The sequence below is a fragment of the Trematomus bernacchii genome, unplaced genomic scaffold, assembly GCF_902827165.1.
Source record: "Trematomus bernacchii unplaced genomic scaffold, fTreBer1.1, whole genome shotgun sequence".
Classification (NCBI taxonomy): Eukaryota; Metazoa; Chordata; class Actinopteri; order Perciformes; family Nototheniidae; genus Trematomus; species Trematomus bernacchii.
Genome location: NW_022987705.1, coordinates 7836865 through 7858915, shown reverse-complemented (window position 1 = coordinate 7858915; position 22051 = coordinate 7836865). Strand labels below are relative to the sequence as shown.

The window sequence follows — 22051 nt, the reverse complement described above, 5'->3', positions numbered from 1 at the left end:
TGATGAGTGATGATTAAATAACTAACCCCCGAGCCTACAGGTGGAAGCTGGGGTGGAAGCTGGGTGGTGGTGGGGCAGGCAAGCAGCAGTGACGTAGAGGTAGCTGCAGCAAAGCAGCAGCAAGCAATGCATAGAGAGAGATCTGGCAGGTTAAATAGAGCGGCATATTAAGAAGACTCTGTTTGGTTGGTTGTAACGCAAGGGGCGTTATGTATGAATGCAGCATAAGTGCTCGAGTTGACTGCCTGAACTAGCTCACAGGCTTCGCCCCATTTCAGTCAGACAACTCACGTGTTTCTTTAACATGTTTATTAGAAGCAGCATATAGTTGAGTTTGGCGACTAGGCTCGGGCCTCATCACTCCATAGATATACATAGCATGATGAGTGATGATTAAATAACTAACCCCCAAAACTGCGTGGAGATTAGATACTATCCCCCAAAACTGCGTAGCCCGAGCCTGACGCTGGTGATGTAAATCTGATAAGTAGAGGGCCTGGCGAGCTGCCACGTGGCCATTTCCCCTAAGCACAGCGGCTTTAAGGGGAATATACTTAGTGAGACTGCTATGTGTAGGCCTGAGGAATAGCCCAGAGCCGATTCTTCCCCGAGCACAGCAGCTTTGAGAGGAATATACTACCTATATATGCTACCTAATGAAACTGCTATGTGAAGGCCCGGGAACAGCCCGAAAAGCCATCCCCCTTAAGTACCACGGCTTTGAGGGGAATATACTAGAGAGACTGCTATGTGTAGGCCTGGAAGTGACCAGTGCCGACCCCCCCCCCCCCCCAGCACCGCGGCTTTGAGGGGAATATACTACCTATCGAGACTGCTGTGTCTAGGTCTAGAGGCAGCGACAATGAGCTTTCCCCCCCCAAGCATGCAGCTGGGGAATATACTATAATGAAATAAATATAATCTAACCCAGCAACCACCTGGTATGCAATAACAGAATTCCACAGATATACATCTTTGAACCTTTACTCATTCATCGAGTAATACAAGAGTTCATGGTTGTTTGTGCTGAAAGGATCTCATTCCTGTGAAGCATGATAGCGCTGGTGGGCAGAAGATGACCGACGGCCCAGGATACTCAGGGTTGAGGTAGGCTGATATAGAGCTGCAGTTGTAGCTGCGCAGATTCTTAAACAGTGGGAATAGCGATCTGGGGGCAGATCGCAGCTTAGGCAGAGATCACGCAGTTTGGAGGAGAACCCTCGTCGTTGGGTTTGCAGCCATCGAATAAACATGGGTGCCGACCCATGTGTCAGAAGGCAATGATGCGAGAAGTTCAGCATGGAAGATAAAGGACAAAGAAAACAGTGTTAGTTTTAGCAATGATTATTCGGGGTTCCTTGACTCCCCAAACAGAACTGTCAGACATTGAATGTTTCAAAACAGTGTGTATATTTGATCTACAAAGTTAATTCAGTAAGGGTCAGATTATGCTGAGGATTAAAAGGTGAGAGGTCTGTGTATATTCGCCACCTGAGAAACCAATAGAAAGCTGTAACAACTGCATCTGACGTTTATCAATGTATAGTGAAAGCCCTTTGCCTGAATTTATACATTAACCTTTGCACGGGTGCAAAGTTAAGAGGCAGTCTTTATCATTGCGTGGAGGACGTGCCTTCTTAAGGCCCTTGAGGAGCAAATGAATGAACTCTAGCGTGGCTTAATACTTAGCACTTGAAGATGCAGGATTCGAATGAAAATACAATTAATGCATGAACAACTATTATATCTATTGCATAAGTACACAGAGGAGGTTGGGACAGAAGAAGATAAAAGTACCAAGCTGAATTGTATGCTTTGAATCATGCTCTTGGTTGGAGGCAGAATATGGGAAATCCTTGAGGGGCTTGACGTGTAGATCCAGAGTCATTTGATGGAACGAAGGGCATGGCAAGCTGGTGGGGCAAACCACTCATTGTGAAATCCCCCAAACCAGCAGAAGGCGCAGCATCTGTAAGTAACTAGAGGATCTGAAGACACTGCAAGGTCATTATAAAAGAATGAACATAATGTGACCGGATGTCTCCTCCCTCTGTGACGCTGCTTGGCACCATGCCAGCGCACCTGCTATTTAAGTGGAGGTGACAAATCTGCTCCCTCCCCTCCGCTTCTCCTTTGTGGCTGCAGCCTGGTGTGGCAGCTCGCGCATCACACTCTCTACCAGACAGGTAAAGCATCTTGCATTCTGTCATTTATTCATGGGCACAAGCAACACCCGGCTTGACACTATACTCTGTTTTAGCGCAGCTGACGCCCGATGCTTTTGAGGAGGATTTGTTCATTGTGTGATTTTGTTTATTTTCTTTTGTTAACGTTTGGTTGAATTAGTTTACTCATGTTTGTTGTTTACGTTTATTTAGATTTGGTTTATTTTGAGTTGTTTTCCTTTTGTTTATCTTTCTCCAACCGAGTTTTATAATCTTGCTGATTTTTAACTGTTTCTCTTGTGCCGGACAGGTGCTGTGGGCTCGAGGCGGCAAACCCAATCCCTGGTGGTGGTGTTCTTCACGTGTCCGTTTTGTTTGGTGTGCAGTGTCACGGGTGATTTTGATTTTACCCCTTCCTCCCCGTTTAGTTAATTGCCGCCTTGGTAAACCCCAGCACTGTCCTGTCCTGATTATTCTGGATTCAAAGAAAGTAGATCCTATTCCATATTATCTCCATCCATGTACCATTTTGCACTGCCCAGTGATGATTCAGCTATTTAAAGTATGACGCAGCAAACATGGCATGCTTTTATGTGAACAGGATATCAGTAGGCTATTGTAAAGCAATGTGATATTACAATCTAATATTGCTTTACAACACATCAATTCCACATTCCTGCTTTTTGCTATTAAAGGCTTGTTGTTGAAACAAGCCTTGGGGGGCAGGTCTGGTTGTAGCCTTGGGCAATACAGTGAGAATTTAAGAAAAGTTCATTCTGCTGCAGAAACCAGACCTGGAAACTCCAAGTCTCTCATCTTGAAAGAAGCAGCAGTCGGTTACAGCCATCTCACAGGTAACTATCTCTATCTTCTAAATAATATTTTCTTGTACTTTGCTTTAAAGTACTCCATTTTATATTTCAGCACATCCCTTGAATGATAGTGTGCCAGAATGTTTTAGAAGAATTAAAAAAAAAAAAAATGTTGCAGGCGCAGACTTGTACATGTCTCTCAGTAAAGAATGTACCGAATCATGTACTGACGTGTCAAAACCCACTAGATTTATACTGCAAGCATATGGCATTACAAACGCAACATCTTTGGTCAATTTATATGTTACTACTAGAGTGTGTATAAGACAGATTCAAGCAATAAAAGGTATGCATTAAGACATAATTCCTATTTTCTATAGTTTGCACTGAAAGGAATGACCTATTCTGCCTTTTACTAAAGTAATTTTGGATTATTTAATCTTGTATCTGTTTTTCATATAACACATGTAAGAGGATACAAAGAGAATGTGTCAGGTGATATTTCCTTGGAGGTGTTGACCTAGACAAGATAACCAGTTTTTTTTTCTGTCACAAGCCTCCCAGCCCCCTGTCATTTTGGCTTTTCTATACATGCTATACATTCTGGGGGGCAGGTCTGGTTGTAGCCTTGGGCAATACAGTGAGAATATAAGAAAAGTTCATTCTGCTGCAGAAACCAGACCTGGAACCTCCATGTCTCTCATCTTGAAAGAAGCAGCAGTCGGTTACAGCCATCTCACAGGTCACTATCTCCAACCATCTTTTAAACACAACACAGCTTTGCCATTTTAAACAAGACTAGCAATTATCTTATTTTGTCTTTTTTTGTGTGTCTTTCTGAAGCCTCTTGTCAACATGCCTGCATCTGGATCATGCACCTCTATCATCAACCTGCGCTTCCAAGAAGGCAGCGAGGGAAGTCCTTCCAACCCTGCCAAGTTCAAGAACCAAGACTTTGCGCAGCTGAAAGATAACCACCTCCGCAGAGGCCGGCAGTTTGTGGACCGCACCTTCCCACCTGACAGCAGCTCTCTGGGAGACCTGCTGGAGCTCAGCAGTCGGCTGGAAGCCCAAGTGAAATGGCTTCGACCAGCAGTAAAATACTTTAAAATATATGATATCATAGTACACATATTTAAGGTTTTTCTTATGCAAATGTTTTTCTTACATGCTAGCTCTTATCTGATTCACTTCCTCTTTGTTGTGTCCAGGACATGCTTTTACTTGCACTAATAATATTTACTTGTACTTTGCTTTAAAGTACTCCATTTTATGTTTCAGCACATCCCTTGAATGATAGCGTGCTAGAATGTTTTAGAAGAATTAAAAAAAAAAAAAAAATGTTGCAGGCGCAGACTTGTACATGTCTCTTAGTAAAGAATGTACCGAATCATGTACTGACGCGTCAAAACCCACTAGATTTATACTGCAAGCATATGGCATTACAAACGCAACATCTTTGGTCAATTTATATTTTACTACTAGAGTGTGTATAAGACAGATTCAAGCAATAAAATGTATGCATTAAGACATAATTCCTATTTTCTATAGTTTGCACTGAAAGTAATGACCAATTCTGCCTTTTACTAAAGTAATTTTGGATTATTTAATCTCGTATCTGTTTTTCATAATGATGTTTTGTTGCTTTAAAAAAAAATCTCACTTTGTAAGAAATATTTTCATGTTTGGTTTGTAAAACCTGTACTTCTCGTGACATGTCTTTATTGTCCTCTTAAATTGTTCTTTAGGTGACAGAGGAACACTCTTTGCCGGTGGGAAGTCTCACTTATCCTACTTTCAAAATGGGTGGAGAAAGCATAACCAGAGCATTGTTCTTGTAAAATCCACTTTTAGAGAAATAAACTTAAATCTATTATACATAAATTAAGAATGTATTGACATAACATGAATATGCTTCTGACTATTCTTAGATTTGACCAAAAAGCACTGCTTAAAATACATTTGAGTTTTCAGATATCCCAGCAGACAATGACCTTTTTTTGCACTTTGTTGGTTTAAAAAAAACAAAGCATTCATAGCAAAAGATATTAGTAGTAGTCTTAATAGTATTTTACATTTAAGTTTCTCCACAGTTCACAACTATGTAAACAAGTTCCTGCACATCTAAAGTAAAGACAGTGAGAACAAATACATGAAAATAAGAGAAATAACACATGTAAGAGGATACAAAGAGTATGTGTCAAGTGATATTTCCTTGGAGGTGTTGACCTAGACAAGATAACCAGTTTTTTTGTCTGTCACAAGCCTCCCAGCCCCCTGTCATTTTGGCTTTTCTATACATGCTATACATTCTGGGGGGCAGGTCTGGTTGTAGCCTTGGGCAATACAGTGAGAATATAAGAAAAGTTCATTCTGCTGCAGAAACCAGACCTGGAACCTCCATGTCTCTCATCTTGAAAGAAGCAGCAGTCGGTTACAGCCATCTCACAGGTAACTATCTCCAACCATCTTTTAAACACAACACAGCTTTGCCATTTTAAACAAGACTAGCAATTCTCTTATTTTGTCTTTTTTTGTGTGTCTTTCTGAAGCCTCTTGTCAACATGCCTGCATCTGGATCATGCACCTCTATCATCAACCTGCGCTTCCAAGAAGGCAGCGAGGGAAGTCCTTCCAACCCTGCCAAGTTCAAGAACCAAGACTTTGCGCAGCTGAAAGATAACCACCTCCGCAGAGGCCGGCAGTTTGTGGACCGCACCTTCCCACCTGACAGCAGCTCTCTGGGAGACCTGCCGGAGCTCAGCAGTCGGCTGGAAGCCCAAGTGAAATGGCTTCGACCAGCAGTAAAATACTTTAAATAATATTATATCATAGTACACATATTTAAGGTTTTTCTTATGCAAATGTTTTTCTTACATGCTAGGTCTTATCTGATTCACTTCCTCTTTGTTGTGTCCTGGACATGCTTTTACTTGCACTAATAATATTTACTTGTACTTTGCTTTAAAGTACTCCATTTTATGTTTCAGCACATCCCTTGAATGATAGTGTGCCAGAATGTTTTAGAAGAATTAAAAAAAAAAAAAATGTTGCAGGCGCAGACTTATACATGTCTCTCAGCAAAGAATGTACCGAATCATGTACTGACGTGTCAAAACCCACTAGATTTATACTGCAAGCATATGGCATTACAAACGCAACATCTTTGGTCAATTTATATTTTACTACTAGAGTGTGTATAAGACAGATTCAAGCAATAAAAGGTATGCATTAAGACATCATTCCTATTTTCTATAGTTTGCACTGAAAGGAATGACCAATTCTGCCTTTTACTAAAGTAATTTTGGATTATCTAATCTCGTATCTGTTTTTCATAATGATGTTTTGTTGCTTTAAAAAAAAAAATCTCACTTTGTAAGAAATATTTTCATGTTTGGTTTGTAAAACCTGTACTTCTCGTGACATGTCTTTTTTGTCCTCTTAAATTGTTCTTTAGGTGACAGAGGAACACTCTTTGCCGGTGGGAAGTCTCACTTATCCTACTTTCAAAATGGGTGGAGAAAGCATAACCAGAGCATTGTTCTTGTAAAATCCACTTTTAGAGAAATAAACTTAAATCTATTATACATAAATTAAGAATGTATTGACATAACATGAATATGCTTCTGACTATTCTTAGATTTGACCAAAAAGCACTGCTTAAAATACATTTGGGTTTTCAGATATCCCAGCAGACAATGACCTTTTTTCTGCACTTTGTTGGTTTAAAAAAACAAAGCATTCATAGCAAAAGATATTAGTAGTCTTAATAGTATTTTACATTTAAGTTTCTCCACAGTTCACAACTATGTAAACAAGTTCCTGCACATCTACAGTAAACACAGTGAGAACAAATACATGAAAATAAGAGAAAGAACACATGTAACATATTGCCATATTTTATCCAATATGCTCCTTTAGATAACTTTTTACTTATTGTTCCTTATAGCTTTGTGAAGCACCTTGAGATTACGTTGTTTTTAAAGTGTGCTATATAAATCAAATGTATTATTATGTAAGAGGATACAAAGAGAATGTGTCAGGTGATATTTCCTTGGAGGTGTTGACCTAGACAAGATAACCAGTTTTTTTTTCTGTCACAAGCCTCCCAGCCCCCTGTCATTTTGGCTTTTCTATACATGCTATACATTCTGGGGGGCAGGTCTGGTTGTAGCCTTGGGCAATACAGTGAGAATATAAGAAAAGTTCATTCTGCTGCAGAAACCAGACCTGGAACCTCCAAGTCTCTCATCTTGAAAGAAGCAGCAGTCGGTTACAGCCATCTCACAGGTAACTATCTCCAACCATCTTTTAAACACAACACAGCTTTGCCATTTTAAACAAGACTAGCAATTCTCTTTTGTCTTTTTTTTGTGTGTCTTTCTGAAGCCTCTTGTCAACATGCCTGCATCTGGATCATGCACCTCTATCATCAACCTGCGCTTCCAAGAAGGCAGCGAGGGAAGTCCTTCCAACCCTGCCAAGTTCAAGAACCAAGACTTTGCGCAGCTGAAAGATAACCACCTCCGCAGAGGCCGGCAGTTTGTGGACTGCACCTTCCCACCTGACAGCAGCTCTCTGGGAGACCTGCTGGAGCTCAGCAGTCGGCTGGAAGCCCAAGTGAAATGGCTTCGACCAGCAGTAAAATACTTTAAAATATATGATATCATAGTACACACATTTAAGGTTTTTCTTATGCAAATGTTTTTCTTACATGCTAGCTCTTATCTGATTCACTTCCTCTTTGTTGTGTCCAGGACATGCTTTTACTTGCACTAATAATGTTTACTTGTACTTTGCTTTAAAGTATATTTCAGCACATCGCTTGAATGATAGTGTGCCAGAATGTTTTAGAAGAATTTAAAAAGAAAAATGTTGCAGGCGCAGACTTATACATGTCTCTCAGCAAAGAATGTACCGAATCATGTACTGACGTGTCAAAACCCACTAGATTTATACTGCAAGCATATTGCATTACAAACGCAACATCTTTGGTCAATTTATATTTTACTACTAGAGTGTGTATAAGACAGATTCAAGCAATAAAATGTATGCATTAAGACATCATTCCTATTGTCTATAGTTTGCACTGAAAGGAATGACCAATTCTGCCTTTTACTAAAGTAATTTTGGATTATTTAATCTCGTATCTGTTTTTCATAATGATGTTTTGTTGCTTTAAAAAAAAAAATCTCACTTTGTAAGAAATATTTTCATGTTTGGTTTGTAAAACCTGTACTTCTCGTGACATGTCTTTTTTGCCCTCTTACATTGTTCTTTAGGTGACAGAGGAACACTCTTTGCCGGTGGGAAGTCTCACTTATCCTACTTTCAAAATGGGTGGAGAAAGCATAACCAGAGCATTGTTCTTGTAAAATCCACTTTTAGAGAAATAAACTTAAATCTATTATACATAAATTAAGAATGTATTGACATAACATGAATATGCTTCTTACTATTCTTAGATTTGACCAAAAAGCACTGCTTAAAATACATTTGGGTTTTCAGATATCCCAGCAGACAATGACCTTTTTTCTGCACTTTGTTGGTTTAAAAAAACAAAGCATTCATAGCAAAAGATATTAGTAGTAGTCTTAATAGTATTTTACATTTAAGTTTCTCCACAGTTTACAACTATGTAAACAAGTTCCTGCACATCTACAGTAAAGTGAGAACAAATTAATTAATAAATTATGCGGGGCAGGTCTGGTTGTAGCCTTGGGCAATACAGAGAGAATATAAGAACAGTTCATTCTGCTGCAGAAACCAGACCTGGAACCTCCAAGTCTCTCATCTTGAAAGAAGCAGCAGTCGGTTACAGCCATCTCACAGGTAACTATCTCCAACCATCTTTTAAACACAACACAGCTTTGCCATTTTAAACAAGACTAGCAATTCTCTTATTTTGTCTTTTTTTTGTGTGTCTTTCTGAAGCCTCTTGTCAACATGCCTGGATCTAGATCATGCACCTCTATCATCAACCTGCGCTTCCAAGAAGGCAGCGAGGGAAGTCCTTCCAACCCTGCCAAGTTCAAGAACCAAGACTTTGCGCAGCTGAAAGATAACCACCTCCGCAGAGGCCGGCAGTTTGTGGACCAGGCCTTCCCACCTGACAGCAGCTCTCTGGGAGACCTGCTGGAGCTCAGCAGTCTGATTAAGCTCAGCGGTCGGCAGGAGGCCCAAGTGAAATGGTTTCGACCAGCAGTAAAATACTTTAAAATATATTATATCATAGTACACATATTTAAGGTTTTTCTTATGCAAATGTTTTTCTTACATGCTAGCTCTTATCTGATTCACTTCTTCTTTGTTGTGTCCAGGAAATCCTGAAACTTCAAAACAACCCCAGTGAAGCTATTTTCTGTACCAAAGGAGCCTCCCGCTTTGACTTTGGTCAAGGCGCTGTAGGTAAGCAAGGAGACAACACAAAAAGAATACCTATTTATTATGTATATAGACTTTTTGCACTACTTTTTACTTTGTATTTTTGTATTTTATTATATATGTTGGATTGTTGAAGGAGCTCAGGTCATAAGATTTTCATTGCCATTTCTACAATGTGGCTTTGTGCATATGACAATAACATCTTTGAATCTTTGAAAAAAACCTTGTTAAGGAAAACATTTCGCTTAATTTGTTGACTTCATTCACCAGGTAACTGCTGGTTTCTGGCTGCGATTTCCTCACTGACCTTCTGTAAAGACCTGATGTGGCAAGTCGTGCCTATGGATCAGAACTTCAACAACCATGCAGGGATATTTCACTTCAAGGTAAGGAATACATTTCTGTAAGTGTCTTTAAACAATGTCTTCACAACTAGTCATCAGCTAACTTGTCATTTTTTACTCGTCCTTTCTGTGTCAGTTCTGGAGGTTTGGCAAGTGGGAGGATGTTGTCATTGATGACTTACTGCCAGTAATGAACAATCAGCTGCTGTTTGTGCACTCCAAAGATGGAAATGAGTTCTGGGCTCCTCTGATGGAGAAAGCTTATGCCAAGTATGAAACCCTCTCACAACACATGAAATACTACATATTTTTTGAATAGCATCTTTTTCTCCGCTTTAGTACTACTTACATAGACCATACATTCACGTTGCATTCCTTTCTGTATCCTAAAGCTTTTACATTTATCACTTATAGTCAGATTTACATAAAATTCAATTTTTAAGATGTTGAAAATGTAAAAACAGATGTAATAGCTGTTGACACTCTTTCTATAGTATAGTAGATACACAATATACTGTATATCCTAAATTCCCTCTCTAAAAGCTTTTGACTATTATGTCAATGAAACAAACATTTTTAACCTGGCTTTATCAGTGTTCAGATTTATTTTCCAGAAATGTATACCTATTATTACTTATTAAATTAGATAGTGCCTTATTGGCAGATTTAAACATACAATTTAAGAAAGTGTGTTATAAAAGAATGAAAAAGTAATCAAGTGGTGAAGTTACCTTTCATACCTTATCCCTTTCATAGACCTATTGTGTCCCCTAATCTCACCATGGATTATAGATGTCTTTTTTTATGTCTCCATCAGGGTGTGCGGATCGTACACAGACATGAATGCTGGTTCTCCATCAGAGGCCTGCAAGGATTTCTGTGGAGGCGTGAACATGTATTACCAACTCCAGGAAGTCCACCGTGCAGGCCATGATGACAAGCTGTGGAGCTCACTGTCCAACGCCAGCAGCTGCAACTCCATGATCTGCTGCGGAACAGCCCAGAAAGGGGTAAGAACTCATTGCTTTAGGGCAGAGAAGGGGTGGGGGGGCAATAAACCTTCAGGTCACTGGTGTGATTTAACTTGTTTGTCTCTTTCAGAGTGTGTTGGTGAACACTGTATCCAAATCTGGTATTGTTGATGCACATGCCTATTCTGTCACAGCAGTCACTGAGGTAAGGTGAACATAGAGAATATTTTAAAATAAAAGATTTTGGAGTTGCCTGCAATGTTTTGTTTCGATTGTGTCAATTTCTCATTTCCCATTAAGATTGACTATCACGGCTCCAAAGTGAGGCTGGTGCGACTCTTCAACCCTTGGGGCGGAGAAGAGTGGACCGGAAACTGGAGTGACAAGTACGTTCATTAATCATACATATGTACATCTTAAAGCAAGACATATAGCCTATACACTAAACTACAACTAATGACTTTGTATTTCTCAGGTCCGACATGTGGCAAAGAGTTAGCCCAAGTGTGAGGGCAAAGTGTGAGGACCGCGACGATGGAGAGTTCTGGTAAATTTGCCGTATCATGGAGTTTTCACACTGTTTTAGTTTGTTACCACCTGTACAGTAATAATGCAGAACCATGTGCTTTCCTGGTCATAAAAAAACAGCTCAGGGCCACTAGTGATCAAACACTTCAGAAGGTCTCTATATAGTGAAGCCTGACAATGAATCAGCAAGAACAACATGTACTTTATTGATGAAGATAAGCACACAGTAGAAATAAAGGCAATCTTGTCGTTTCAGTCCTTTAGTTGGATATGGACTGCCATTTTTGTTTTGTTTATGACTCCCAATGGTTGACATCTGGCCTTTTCTTTTGCATATCTTTCTCTTTCCAGGATGGAGTTAGAGGACTTCTGTCGTCATTTCTACATGTTGTTCATCTGCTGTGAGAACCCCAACTTTATCGATGGCGACCTCAACTGCCAGTGGCAAAGCCAGATTTACGATGGCAAATGGACAGCTGGGATATCTGCAGGCGGCAGCTGGTCTAACCGTGAGATCAGATTGTTTTCCTTTGTGCAAGTGCAAAAAACCACCACACTGTCTCTGGAGTGTCATGTGACATTGTTCATGTTTTTCATCGCCCGTAGGTTCCTTTGACATAAACCCTCAGTATCGCATGAAGGTGAATATCATTGACAAGTCAGAGAAGGAAGACATGAACATCGTCCTTACTCTGATGCAGAAATCTAGACAGCAGAATCGCAATAGGCAATCAACTTACCCAATTGGGATCAACGTCTTTAAGGTTTGCATCCTGTTTTCTTTGGTTTATTAAATATTAAATAATGATTAAGTAGTACTCTGCATTTATAACTCATTTTAAAACTTGCATCTTTCCTCCCTTTTCACATCCAACAGATTCCACCAGGGGTAAGAACAAATATCACACTTTGCCTGTGCACTAAAAGCTCATTTCCACATTTAAATAACCTTTAGTTAGGAGTTTTATACAACTAAATAAGGTTTATATTCTTCCCAGACAACATCGGGCCGCCTGCGTATCGACCAACTTTACCAATTGCAAAGACAGAGGGAACCGAGGTACACCAATGCGAGGGAGCTGGTTGAGATGTACAGCATGGAGCCTGGAGAGTATTTGATCGTCCCCTCCACCGTGGATCCCTACCAGAGTGCAGATTTCATTCTAACCATCTTCTCCAAGACCGATGCTCAGATCACGTAAGGACTTGCTCATATTTCAGGAGACCTTTATACCAAAGCAAGAACTGCTCATTTCAATATCTGACCCATTCTTTGCTGAAATGATTGAAAGCAATACACCGTGCATATGACATGGTGATGCTCAAGTCACATCCATGGGGTACATTTTGGGGTAATTTGAGAATATAGTAAGCTGAGGATAAGTTTACTTTCTACTTATTTAGAGGCTGTTATTTTACTAACCCACACAGTGTGTAGAAGTAGCTGATATCTGATACTAAATTAGCACTTAAAACAACTTTAAAGTATGCTAGTCAAAAGTCAAACATTTATTTTCGAAACATTTTATTATTATAGATTTGTATTAACATATTCTCCTATGCATCCAGTCCCCATGATGAAGATGATGAGGACGAGCATGACCACGAGGAGGGGGGGGACCTAGTTCTTCCTGAGGTATAGGAAACAAAAATAAATAGTGAATACTTTAGCTGCGAGTTAGAGGGGGCAAGTTTAGTTTGCCGATTTGTTGTCTGATTCATTAACTTGTCGTCTTTAGGTACCAACCGACAACAAAAAGCCTGAGGAGGAAACCTATGACAACAAGGCGATCCGTGATCTCTTCAACCGATACGCTGATCAGGTGGGTCATTTTTCTCACACGTCCACCCGCTTGTCCATTTAAACCTTCTCTGAGCTCAAACAATCATACTTTTTTCATCTTAGTTTGGTGAGCTGAAGGACAGGCAGCTCAGGATGCTCCTGAATGACAACTTCCCGCATGGTGAGTTGCTATCACATGTGCATTGAAAAACATTCAAAATCCTAATTCATTTCTTGTGCATCACAGATTTTTCAGACCTGTTACTTTGGGGATTTGAGTGTGTCTGTGTCTGTCATTCACAGGCACCTGGAATGGCTTTGGTTACGATACCTGCAGTAGCATGATCGCTATGTTTGATGTATCCTTTAAAGAAAAAATGTTTTATCTTGTAAATCACAACACTAGAAAGTCAAGATTTAAATACCGATATGTAAGCAGCAATTTTTTAAATGTCATCTTTCATCCGTTTATGATGAGACATCCTTAACGTGCAAAGGTCGACAAAAAAATGACAATGACCCTCGTCAAGTTCACATCTCTCTGGAAGAAAATAAATGAATACAAGGTAATGCAGAAAAAATGGGCACTAAACAGACAAATGTAACCTCATATTTATCAATCAGAATCAATATACTTGGAATGTATAATGTTATATTCATTATTTCCCCAAGATTCTTCTTTCAAAACAGTAGACTCAACTTATTTCAATAAACCTAACATGCATATTTAAGGTTCTAATTAAATTAAACATTGTTCTTGCAGCAACACTTTCATCGTGCAGATGTGAATAAGAATGGATCCCTGAGTGACACAGAGTTCAATGTGGCAATAAAGGCTGCAGGTAACACTAGTTTCCTATTTAAATACTGTTAAAACATGTTGATAAGCTTCTACCGACACAAAACAGGGAAACAGACTTCATATTCCGGACATTAACAGCAGTACTTGTCCTTCTTTCCTTGTCTCAGAACCAGAGATTGACCTTAACAGCGGTATGGTGAGGCTGATGACCTTCCGTTACTCAGCCTTTGAAGCCACCACCATGGAGGGCTTCATCTCACTCATGTTACGCCTGGGCAAAACAACAAGTGAGTGAGATTGCAACAACCAATCTAATCATTGTTAACAGTTTTGATACATTTTATTTGTTCAGAATGAAGCGGGCACTAGGTCTAAATGCTGCAAACTGAACAGCACACCGCTTTATGACAAATGTGTGCACAGTATCATATCTTATAGGATATTTCTCTATATTATTATATATTAGGGTTGGCTTTGGCACAGTGGGTTAGAGCGTTGATCATCAGATCAAGGGGCGTCGGGGAACATCTTTTTTCGAAACCGCCTCGGCTGCCACTGTGTCAGGTCGTTGTGACACTTCACCCTAATTTGCTCCTGTGGGTATTGTCCACAGTAATAACTGTTACATGTCTAATATGTGTAATATGTCGTGGAAAGCGCTTTGAGCACCTGGAAAAGTGCTCGAATAAAAATGTAATGAATTATTATTATTATATTAAAATGTGTTTTAATCTTATGTATGTCTGATCATCTTTACAGGTACCTTCAAGGACAAATCAACAGATGGAGTTATCCACATGTCTTGGGAGGAGGCAAGTCTGTTTCCACTTAATGCCATTTATTTTTCTTTCTCAAGACAACAAAACACAAAAAGTTAAGCATACATAATGACATAATCTGATAAAGATGTTAAGGAGTAACAAGTAAATATTTTACTTTTTAATAAAGTGTTTTAGTATATTAAAGTAGCATAAAAGGGAAAAAGCTCAGTACAGTTCCTGAGTAAATAGTTCCACCACTGTAGTTTGTGGCTAACTATGTGCAGATAAAAGTAATGTATTAAGGATAACGATTAAAGATACTAACATTTCTAGAAACTGCCTTTCTTCTGTTTCAGTGGACCGAGTTCTCCATGTACAACTAGACTCAAGAGTACACAGAAGACACGAGAGAAGATTCCTACAAGCAAACGCTGCTTTAAGAGAATAAATGTCTTCCTGTGCAAAACCTGTAACATGTTTCTCTGATCAAATTGTGAAATAAACATTGTTGCCTTCTGAATCATGAGCTGAAATCTGAATTTTTGATCACATTTTAACGCCAAACTTTAACCGTGCAATACAAATAAAGGCGACACAGAAGAAGGTGGACCAGAAATCATTTTATTAACTCATCACCGACTACATTGGAAAGATACAAAAACTCAACAAGTGTTCAAACCAGTGGCTCACATGTTGTTCTACATTTCCTCCATATTATAATGTTTCTTATATACATTCTCCTCATTCCTGTGTGTCATGTTACGAGGGGCTCTCCGTCAAAACTCATACTTACAAGTCAGTGTCCTTATTTCACAATTATAAATCAGAACTCCACAAATGTAAGTCCCAAAGAAAGAAAGATATTACTGCCCAGTTCTCTCTCGTCACTAGAGGCCATCAACACTCAGCTGTTTGAATCAACCCTCTGCAGCGTAGTGGAGAGGCAATATATAAAAAAAGAAATCGTCAACAAATCCAATGAAAGATTCAAATCAATCCTACTAACAATTCTGCATAGCCAAAGCCTGGCATAACTTTATTGTCACAGCTACTTCTATTCTTATCCAAAGCTTCTTTTACATCAATAAGAAAAAATGTTCTACTCATTTTTAATTGCTTTAAGTGCTGTTAATACCCAATAGTATACCAAATGTACTGCAAATAGTTCTCAAAAATGCCCTTTTTACTCATGTTTGAGGAACATTTGCTAACAATGTAGGGCTGCAACTAATAATAATTGTCTTTATATATATATCGATCATTTTCTAAATTAATAAAATAATCCTTTGGTCTATAAAATGTCAGGAAACTGTGAAAAAAGTCCTTCAGATTCTCTTAAAGTCAAAGGGAATGTCTTTAAATGTCTTACTATATGTCGGTCCAACACCCAAAAACAAGTTGTTTAATATTATTTAAAAACAGAGAAATACAAGAAATCTCCATATCTTAGAAAATCACAAGTTTTTTCCTGACATTTTTATATGAAAAACTACTTTATGATTCTCAAAATAGTAGTTAATGATCTTTCTGTTGATGGACTTATGGATAAGTTGACGTATCTTTGCAGCTCTACTACAGTAACCAATAACATTAGGAAATCATTGAGCCTTGAAAAGAAAATCTGTTTTTGGTAAACAGGGCAAAAGTATTGACAAAAGAGGAAACTAACTTATGTAGGTTTTGATCTTTTCATTTGATTTGTTGAGAAATAAATGACATTTCATTCGCCTCATCCTAGTTATTGAGATAGAGTTTATTTGAAACTCTTTGCTGCACAGCTATCAATCCTCCTCCTTCTCGATATACGTCTTACAGGCTGACCGTTCCATCTGTCTGGCCAGGTATCTCTCTCTGGCCGTACTCACAGCCTGATCCGTGCTGCGCTTTGCAAACTTGTTTCCCTTCTCCTCCGTTGTTTCCTCTTTCCCCTCACCTTCCTGATTCTGGTCATCGTCTTTTTCCCCTGTGTCCTCTCTGACTGCTTCATTCTTTTCTGGATCTTTTTCTTCCCCCCTCACTTCTTTCTCCTTTTCTGCTTCCTTATTTTCTGGATCTTTTTCTTCCCTCTTCACTTCTTTCTCCTTTTCTGGTTCCTTCTTTTCTGGATCTTTTTCTTCCCCCCTCACTTCTTTCTCCTTTTCTGGTTCCTTCTTTTCTGGATCTTTTTCTTCCCTCTTCACTTCTTTCTCCTTTTCTGGTTCCTTCTTTCTCTCCTTCTCTTCTTCCTGAACTTTGTCCTTTCGCTTGTCTTCATCTGGATTCCTCCTCATCTCTCTTTCCCCATTCCTATCCCTCTCTCTCTCCCTAGGGCTCCTATCCCTCTTCCTGTGCCTGTCTTCCCTCTCTGTATCCTTTCCTCTGCTTCTGTCATCATCTCGGCCTCTGTCTCTGTCTCTCCTTCCGTCCCTGTCGTCTCTTCTTCCTCCATGCCTGTCATCCCTTTCTCTTCCCCTGTCTCTGTTTCTGTCTCTATCTCTGTCCCGTGCTCGGTCTCTGTCTTGATCTCTGTGGCTCTTCTTATGTCTTTCTTTTTCCTTCTCTCTCTCCTTCTCATCTGCGCTCCCCGATGAAGGTGACCTCTGTCTGTATTGACGTTTTGAGTGTGCGAGGCCTGCCCCAGGCTTGCTAAACCCAGCTTTCTGCTCATGTCCCTCCTCACTGTCGCTGCAGGAACTTGGGATATTGTCATGGGATGTAGATGAGGGAACAGGTGACATCCTCTCCGTGTCTTTTGAAACCTTGGAGTTTTCAGTTCTGGGGAAGTACAGAGAGATGCAAATAAAGGTTCAGACATTTTCTTTTTAAATAATGTGTGTGCTTGTCGTGTTTATGGAGGATCAAGTAATGTGGATTAATGACTGACTTGATTTCCGAGCGATCAGGTATCGCCTCTTCTCCTACTGTCTGATTCAGCAGGTGCCGGTAGAAGCCGCTCAGGTCTTTTTGTTTCTTCACGTCCAAAGCCGCTAAACAAACAAAAATAATTCAACAGATTATTTAAATTGTTCCTAAAAGTGGCCTCTTTTCAACAACGTTTTAATCCTGTTTTAGTTGTGTTGTTGTGCTCTAAAGTAGGAGATTGTTTTTTTGGCAGCACAAATCTTTTTACAATATCCAGATAACAAAACGTTGCTATGCGCAAATCCAATTTAACATACATGCTGATGTTGTTTTGAAAGTTTTACCATATCATTAACAACAAAATCTTCTCTGCCTGCATCCACTAAACAGTAATGAAGGATCAGTCTAACCTTCCATCGCCGCCACTCTTTTCTCTTTCTCCAGCTCCTCCTTCTGCTCCAGCAGTTTTTGCTTGTAGGCGGATGTAACGTAAGCATCTTTATCAGCAAACTCTTCTCCCTCTGCCTCTCTTTCCTTCTGGATCTTCCGCTCATCCCTTCGTTCTTGTTCTTTCTTTCGGTCCTCGACTGCTCTCAATAACTGGTGGATGTATTTTGGCTGTAATAAAGACACACAGGCAAAGTTGTTGATGTTCAGGAAGAAGGTTAAAGGTAGGGTAGGTAAGAATGGAGAAACCAGCTCGAGTGCGCTAGAATTTGAAAGTACGCAGCCGAAAATAATCTGCCCCTTCCTTCAGACTTCCTTACAGAGCCCCTCCTCCAACACACACAAACGCGCACATGACCAATGAGGGCACGAGATAAGTTTGTGCACAGATGGAAGCCTGACAGGCAGGTAGGCCATCCAGTTATTTTAGCCGGGCCGGCTAAAATGATTGGTTGTGCTTTTTACAGTACTACGGCTTCCACAGATGAAATGTTTTAATGTATTTATTGTCAAAGCATTTCATGTATTCATTGCTATCGGGATGTTAAGATCATTCCATGGAATATAACAAAAAGTATTTCTGAAGTTAATTACATACCCTACCTTTAAGTTCACATTTTGGCTTTTTTATTCACCAGTAGGTGTCACAATTGTTTTAGCAAAGTGTATGCTGGGCTGTCTATCTGACCATTACATCAGAAATCTCAGACTTGACAAATGCAGCTATGAATGAAATGAAATATGAATGAAATAAAATGCTGTTGAAGATAAATGAAATTACCTTTTTGTCAACACCTCCCAACATTTTTTTTTTGTTGTCAATTCTCTGTTTTTGAATGTCATCGTACACAGCATCGTAGTCATATACAGTGCTGTCCTCTTCCAGGGCTTTATGCATCTCCAAACGTGTCTTTGGACAGAGAGGGAGAGAAAAAGAACAGGGAAATGTAAATCGCAACAAGGGAATAACGGTTTGTTGAAAAATCACATCAAGCTTGGAAATTCCTCCTTTTACCTGCTTCATCATTTTCTTTTTGACAGCTTCTTTCTGAAGACTCTCCCCAACAGTGGTCTAGGGAACAAAACATATTTAGTATATTTGGACATACGTCAGCTGGAAAGCCAATGTTTTAATTTTTTATACATTTCTATTGTCCTGCTTATAAAAATGCAAAAGTGTATCTACCTCATCATCGGAGTCATCCTCGAACACTGAGTGTTTCTGCACAGTCTTTGACAATCCTTTCCTCTGTGACAAGACGAGTCCATACCTGTGTCAGGAAACAAAGCTTTTTAAACCCTTTCATACCAAAGTAATCTGTACGTTTATTCCACATGCAAGTTGTATTTCCATTACTGCTACACTGCATACCTAGGATTAGAATTGTTCTAAATATTGTTATTTTTACTGCACCTCAGAGTTAGTTACTTTGCAGATTCAGTTTTTATTAGGGATTAAACTATCCAGCAGTGTAGAACATTTTGAAAAGGAGCTCCACCTTTACTAGTTAAAAGATTAAAGTGATGAACACACAATACAATAATATTATAGATGTATTTATTATTCTCAAAGGTGTCATCCATTATAAATATAATGAGGACTACTTGTCCTGTTTAAGAGACAGGTGACTTTATGCAAACATACGGTTACACGACTATAACATATGCGGAGTCTCCCAAACTAGATAGTTTTAATTATGTTAGCTATGAAACTCTTCTTGACAGTTTTTGAATTGGTTCGGCATAAACCATATTTTATCAGCTCTTTATACTGGCGTGGCTGCTTTATTAGCGAGGTTAGCATAACGTTAGCATATCGGTAACTAGCTTCAGGAGCAGCAGGGGACAAACCACTGTTTTCATCAATAATCCTCCACTGTACACCTAGAGCTGCTACATAAATTAAAGCTCTTTATCAAAACTATATCTACAACCCTGACAAAGTGAACTACTCGTCTCTTAATGTTAATCACACAGTAGCTAATCAAGTTAGCTTGGTCTTTACTCACTGTTTTGTAGGGAACGCCATCTTGCTCTGCTGACTGTGAACGGGTACGACAGATTCGACACAATATTTTAGATCAGTCAATTATGTCAACTTTTGCTATGTTTGATTTCAGTAGCCTTTCAAATGTAGACCGTATACATTACCGATATTTTTATGTATACATTTATATACAGTAATTGCTTCGATTATGTTTTCGTCAGGTCTTGGGAATGTGCAAACATCTATAGATTGAAGCAAAATTGATGAACAAAATATGAATAATCTTTTATCTGTGATTTGTACAATATGAGAATACATTTAATATACCGTGATATTAAAACCATAACACATATCACTGTGCCACCTGAAAAAACATTACAATGATAAATGTATTGTTATTTCAATGCCAACAGATGGCGTTATTGCTTCAAATTATAGCTACCAATCATTGATCAGTCTCTTTCAAATAACATCATATTTCTTTGGGGTAAAGCTCGGGTCTACACACAGAGAAAACTGTCGTGATCACATGCAGAGAAGCTAAAGTGAACTTAGTTTAATTGTTTTTTATATTTTGGGTGTTGCTGTCTTTTTGGGGTGCTTTTGTTCATTGAGAACATTTGCACAACTCAAATAAATATATCCATTTCAAAACAAATATTCTAGGATAATATTTAGTTGATTTTGCCTATATTCTTTGCTTTACAGCAACATTGAATTAGATCTGGTTTCCAAACCTGTAAGTGAGTATTTTATTCTCATTGGAAAAGAATAACTGCAATCATTTCGAATAATTGCTCATGTCATTTGTACTTTTGTTAATGCTGTCAGCTGCTTTGTGCTTAACCTGTGGTAAGTCATTCTCTTAAATCAGCTCAGAGAGCATGTGGCTCACCTGTGATTAAAGCTGCAGCTTTGAATTTCCACTGCTTCCCATGAGTGACTCTAAATCCAAACACAATTATCTCTGTCGTAATCTCCATCTCATCTCATCTCTGGCCTCACTGCTAATCCCTTTGGTTCAAACCGAATGGCCAAAGCTGCCTGATGGGTGAATAGATGAAGTGGTAATAACATGTAATTGTTGTGTTATGGATAAAAAACATAAATGGCAAAGTTAAGGGGAAATTGTAAAGGGCCTGAATAACCACCTTTTTAATTCTGCACAACTAATAAGCTCATTCTTCCCATTTTAGTTTAATGATAAATATAAAACACTGCTGAGGACAACAAATCTAAACAGTACATGTTTTGAGTTATATGGTGATGTTTACGCATGGCTCAAGAGTTCTGAATCACTGACCACATCTGTCTTTTTTGGCAATTCAGGCTGATACTGTTTTTTACGTGAAGTAGAAAGGGGGAGATAAATCATGTTTTACCACCAGCTGTAACAAATGAGGAATTCTAGTGCATCTGCACATACCTGCAAACATTGAGATCTGGGTTGTGTAACGTGATGATAGCAAACACACTTCACATTTTGAGTGTGTGGTTTTGTGGCAGGCTATGATTGTTGCTATCCCTGATCTGTTCCTCGAGGCAGTAAAGAATGAACACTTCAGGTTTAGACAGGCAGGCTTCACCTCAGTGCTCATAAAATATCATCTGATGTTTCCCGCTTGGACTAATTCTTTAAATCACAAAAGAGTCAAATTATTTAAATATTTTACAAAAAGTCCATCAAAACTTCTTTTGTCTAACCCAGTAAAATGCTACTTGATGCAACAATATTATCTCGAAATGTCACATGAATAATATTAATGCTATTTTCTGCACAATGATTACTTTTACTTGTTAAACTTTAAGAACATTTTGATGATAATACTTTTATGGGCAGAATTTATTGTTTGACCGGTGGTGTAAAGTAATTAAGTAGATTTACTCAAGTACATTTGTACAAATGTCCTCTTAAGTACAAATTTGAGGGACTATTTACTTGAGTATTTCCATTTTTGTTAACTTTTTACTTCTACTCCTGTACAATTCAGAGGTAAATTGTGTACTTTTACTTCACTACATTTATTTAATATCTTTAGTTACTTTGCAAGTTTTGATTAATGATGTGAAATATAATATAGGCCTACTATAATCTAATTTTTACTAACATTGTGAATGCAGGATTTTGACTTGTAACATAGTATTCCTACACTCTGGTACTTCTACTAAGTACAAGTACAAGATCTCAGTTCTTCTCTCACGTCTGCTAATTTTTAACATATTTCG

General features: G+C 38.8%; 2 protein-coding genes across 16 annotated transcripts; one reads left to right on the top strand and one right to left on the bottom strand.

The window, feature by feature from the left end:
- Nucleotides 1–2106: 2106 nt before the first annotated feature.
- On the top strand, nucleotides 2107–15070 carry LOC117490140 (calpain-1 catalytic subunit-like). 15 transcript variants are annotated; one of them, XM_034139727.1, is made up of 30 exons: nucleotides 2107–2186; nucleotides 2476–3019; nucleotides 3651–3719; nucleotides 3821–4072; nucleotides 5360–5428; nucleotides 5530–5781; nucleotides 6435–6458; nucleotides 7199–7267; nucleotides 8741–8809; nucleotides 8912–9181; nucleotides 9298–9385; nucleotides 9632–9747; nucleotides 9842–9975; nucleotides 10523–10715; nucleotides 10807–10881; nucleotides 10977–11062; nucleotides 11152–11223; nucleotides 11556–11713; nucleotides 11811–11968; nucleotides 12082–12093; nucleotides 12203–12402; nucleotides 12774–12840; nucleotides 12944–13027; nucleotides 13111–13168; nucleotides 13291–13346; nucleotides 13485–13553; nucleotides 13751–13829; nucleotides 13957–14076; nucleotides 14549–14601; nucleotides 14907–15070. In XM_034139727.1, exons 10-30 carry the CDS (start codon nucleotides 8924–8926, stop codon nucleotides 14931–14933), a joined length of 2163 nt encoding a protein of 720 aa, XP_033995618.1. In that variant the 5' UTR covers nucleotides 2107–2186; nucleotides 2476–3019; nucleotides 3651–3719; nucleotides 3821–4072; nucleotides 5360–5428; nucleotides 5530–5781; nucleotides 6435–6458; nucleotides 7199–7267; nucleotides 8741–8809; nucleotides 8912–8923; the 3' UTR covers nucleotides 14934–15070. The 15 variants fall into 15 exon arrangements, with proteins under 15 accessions (XP_033995618.1, XP_033995615.1, XP_033995617.1 ...); XM_034139724.1 differs by having other exon boundaries at nucleotides 6435–6523; XM_034139726.1 differs by lacking the exon at nucleotides 6435–6458.
- An 81-nt stretch (nucleotides 15071–15151) lies between these two features.
- On the bottom strand, nucleotides 15152–19910 carry nsrp1 (nuclear speckle splicing regulatory protein 1). The gene is made up of 7 exons (XM_034139741.1): nucleotides 19848–19910; nucleotides 19025–19109; nucleotides 18854–18910; nucleotides 18620–18748; nucleotides 17802–18009; nucleotides 17414–17516; nucleotides 15152–17304 (listed from the first exon to the last, which is right to left on the bottom strand). The coding sequence occupies exons 1-7, from the start codon at nucleotides 19865–19867 to the stop codon at nucleotides 16332–16334; spliced, it is 1575 nt and encodes a 524-aa protein (XP_033995632.1). The 5' UTR covers nucleotides 19868–19910; the 3' UTR covers nucleotides 15152–16331.
- Between the last annotated feature and the right edge of the window lie 2141 nt (nucleotides 19911–22051).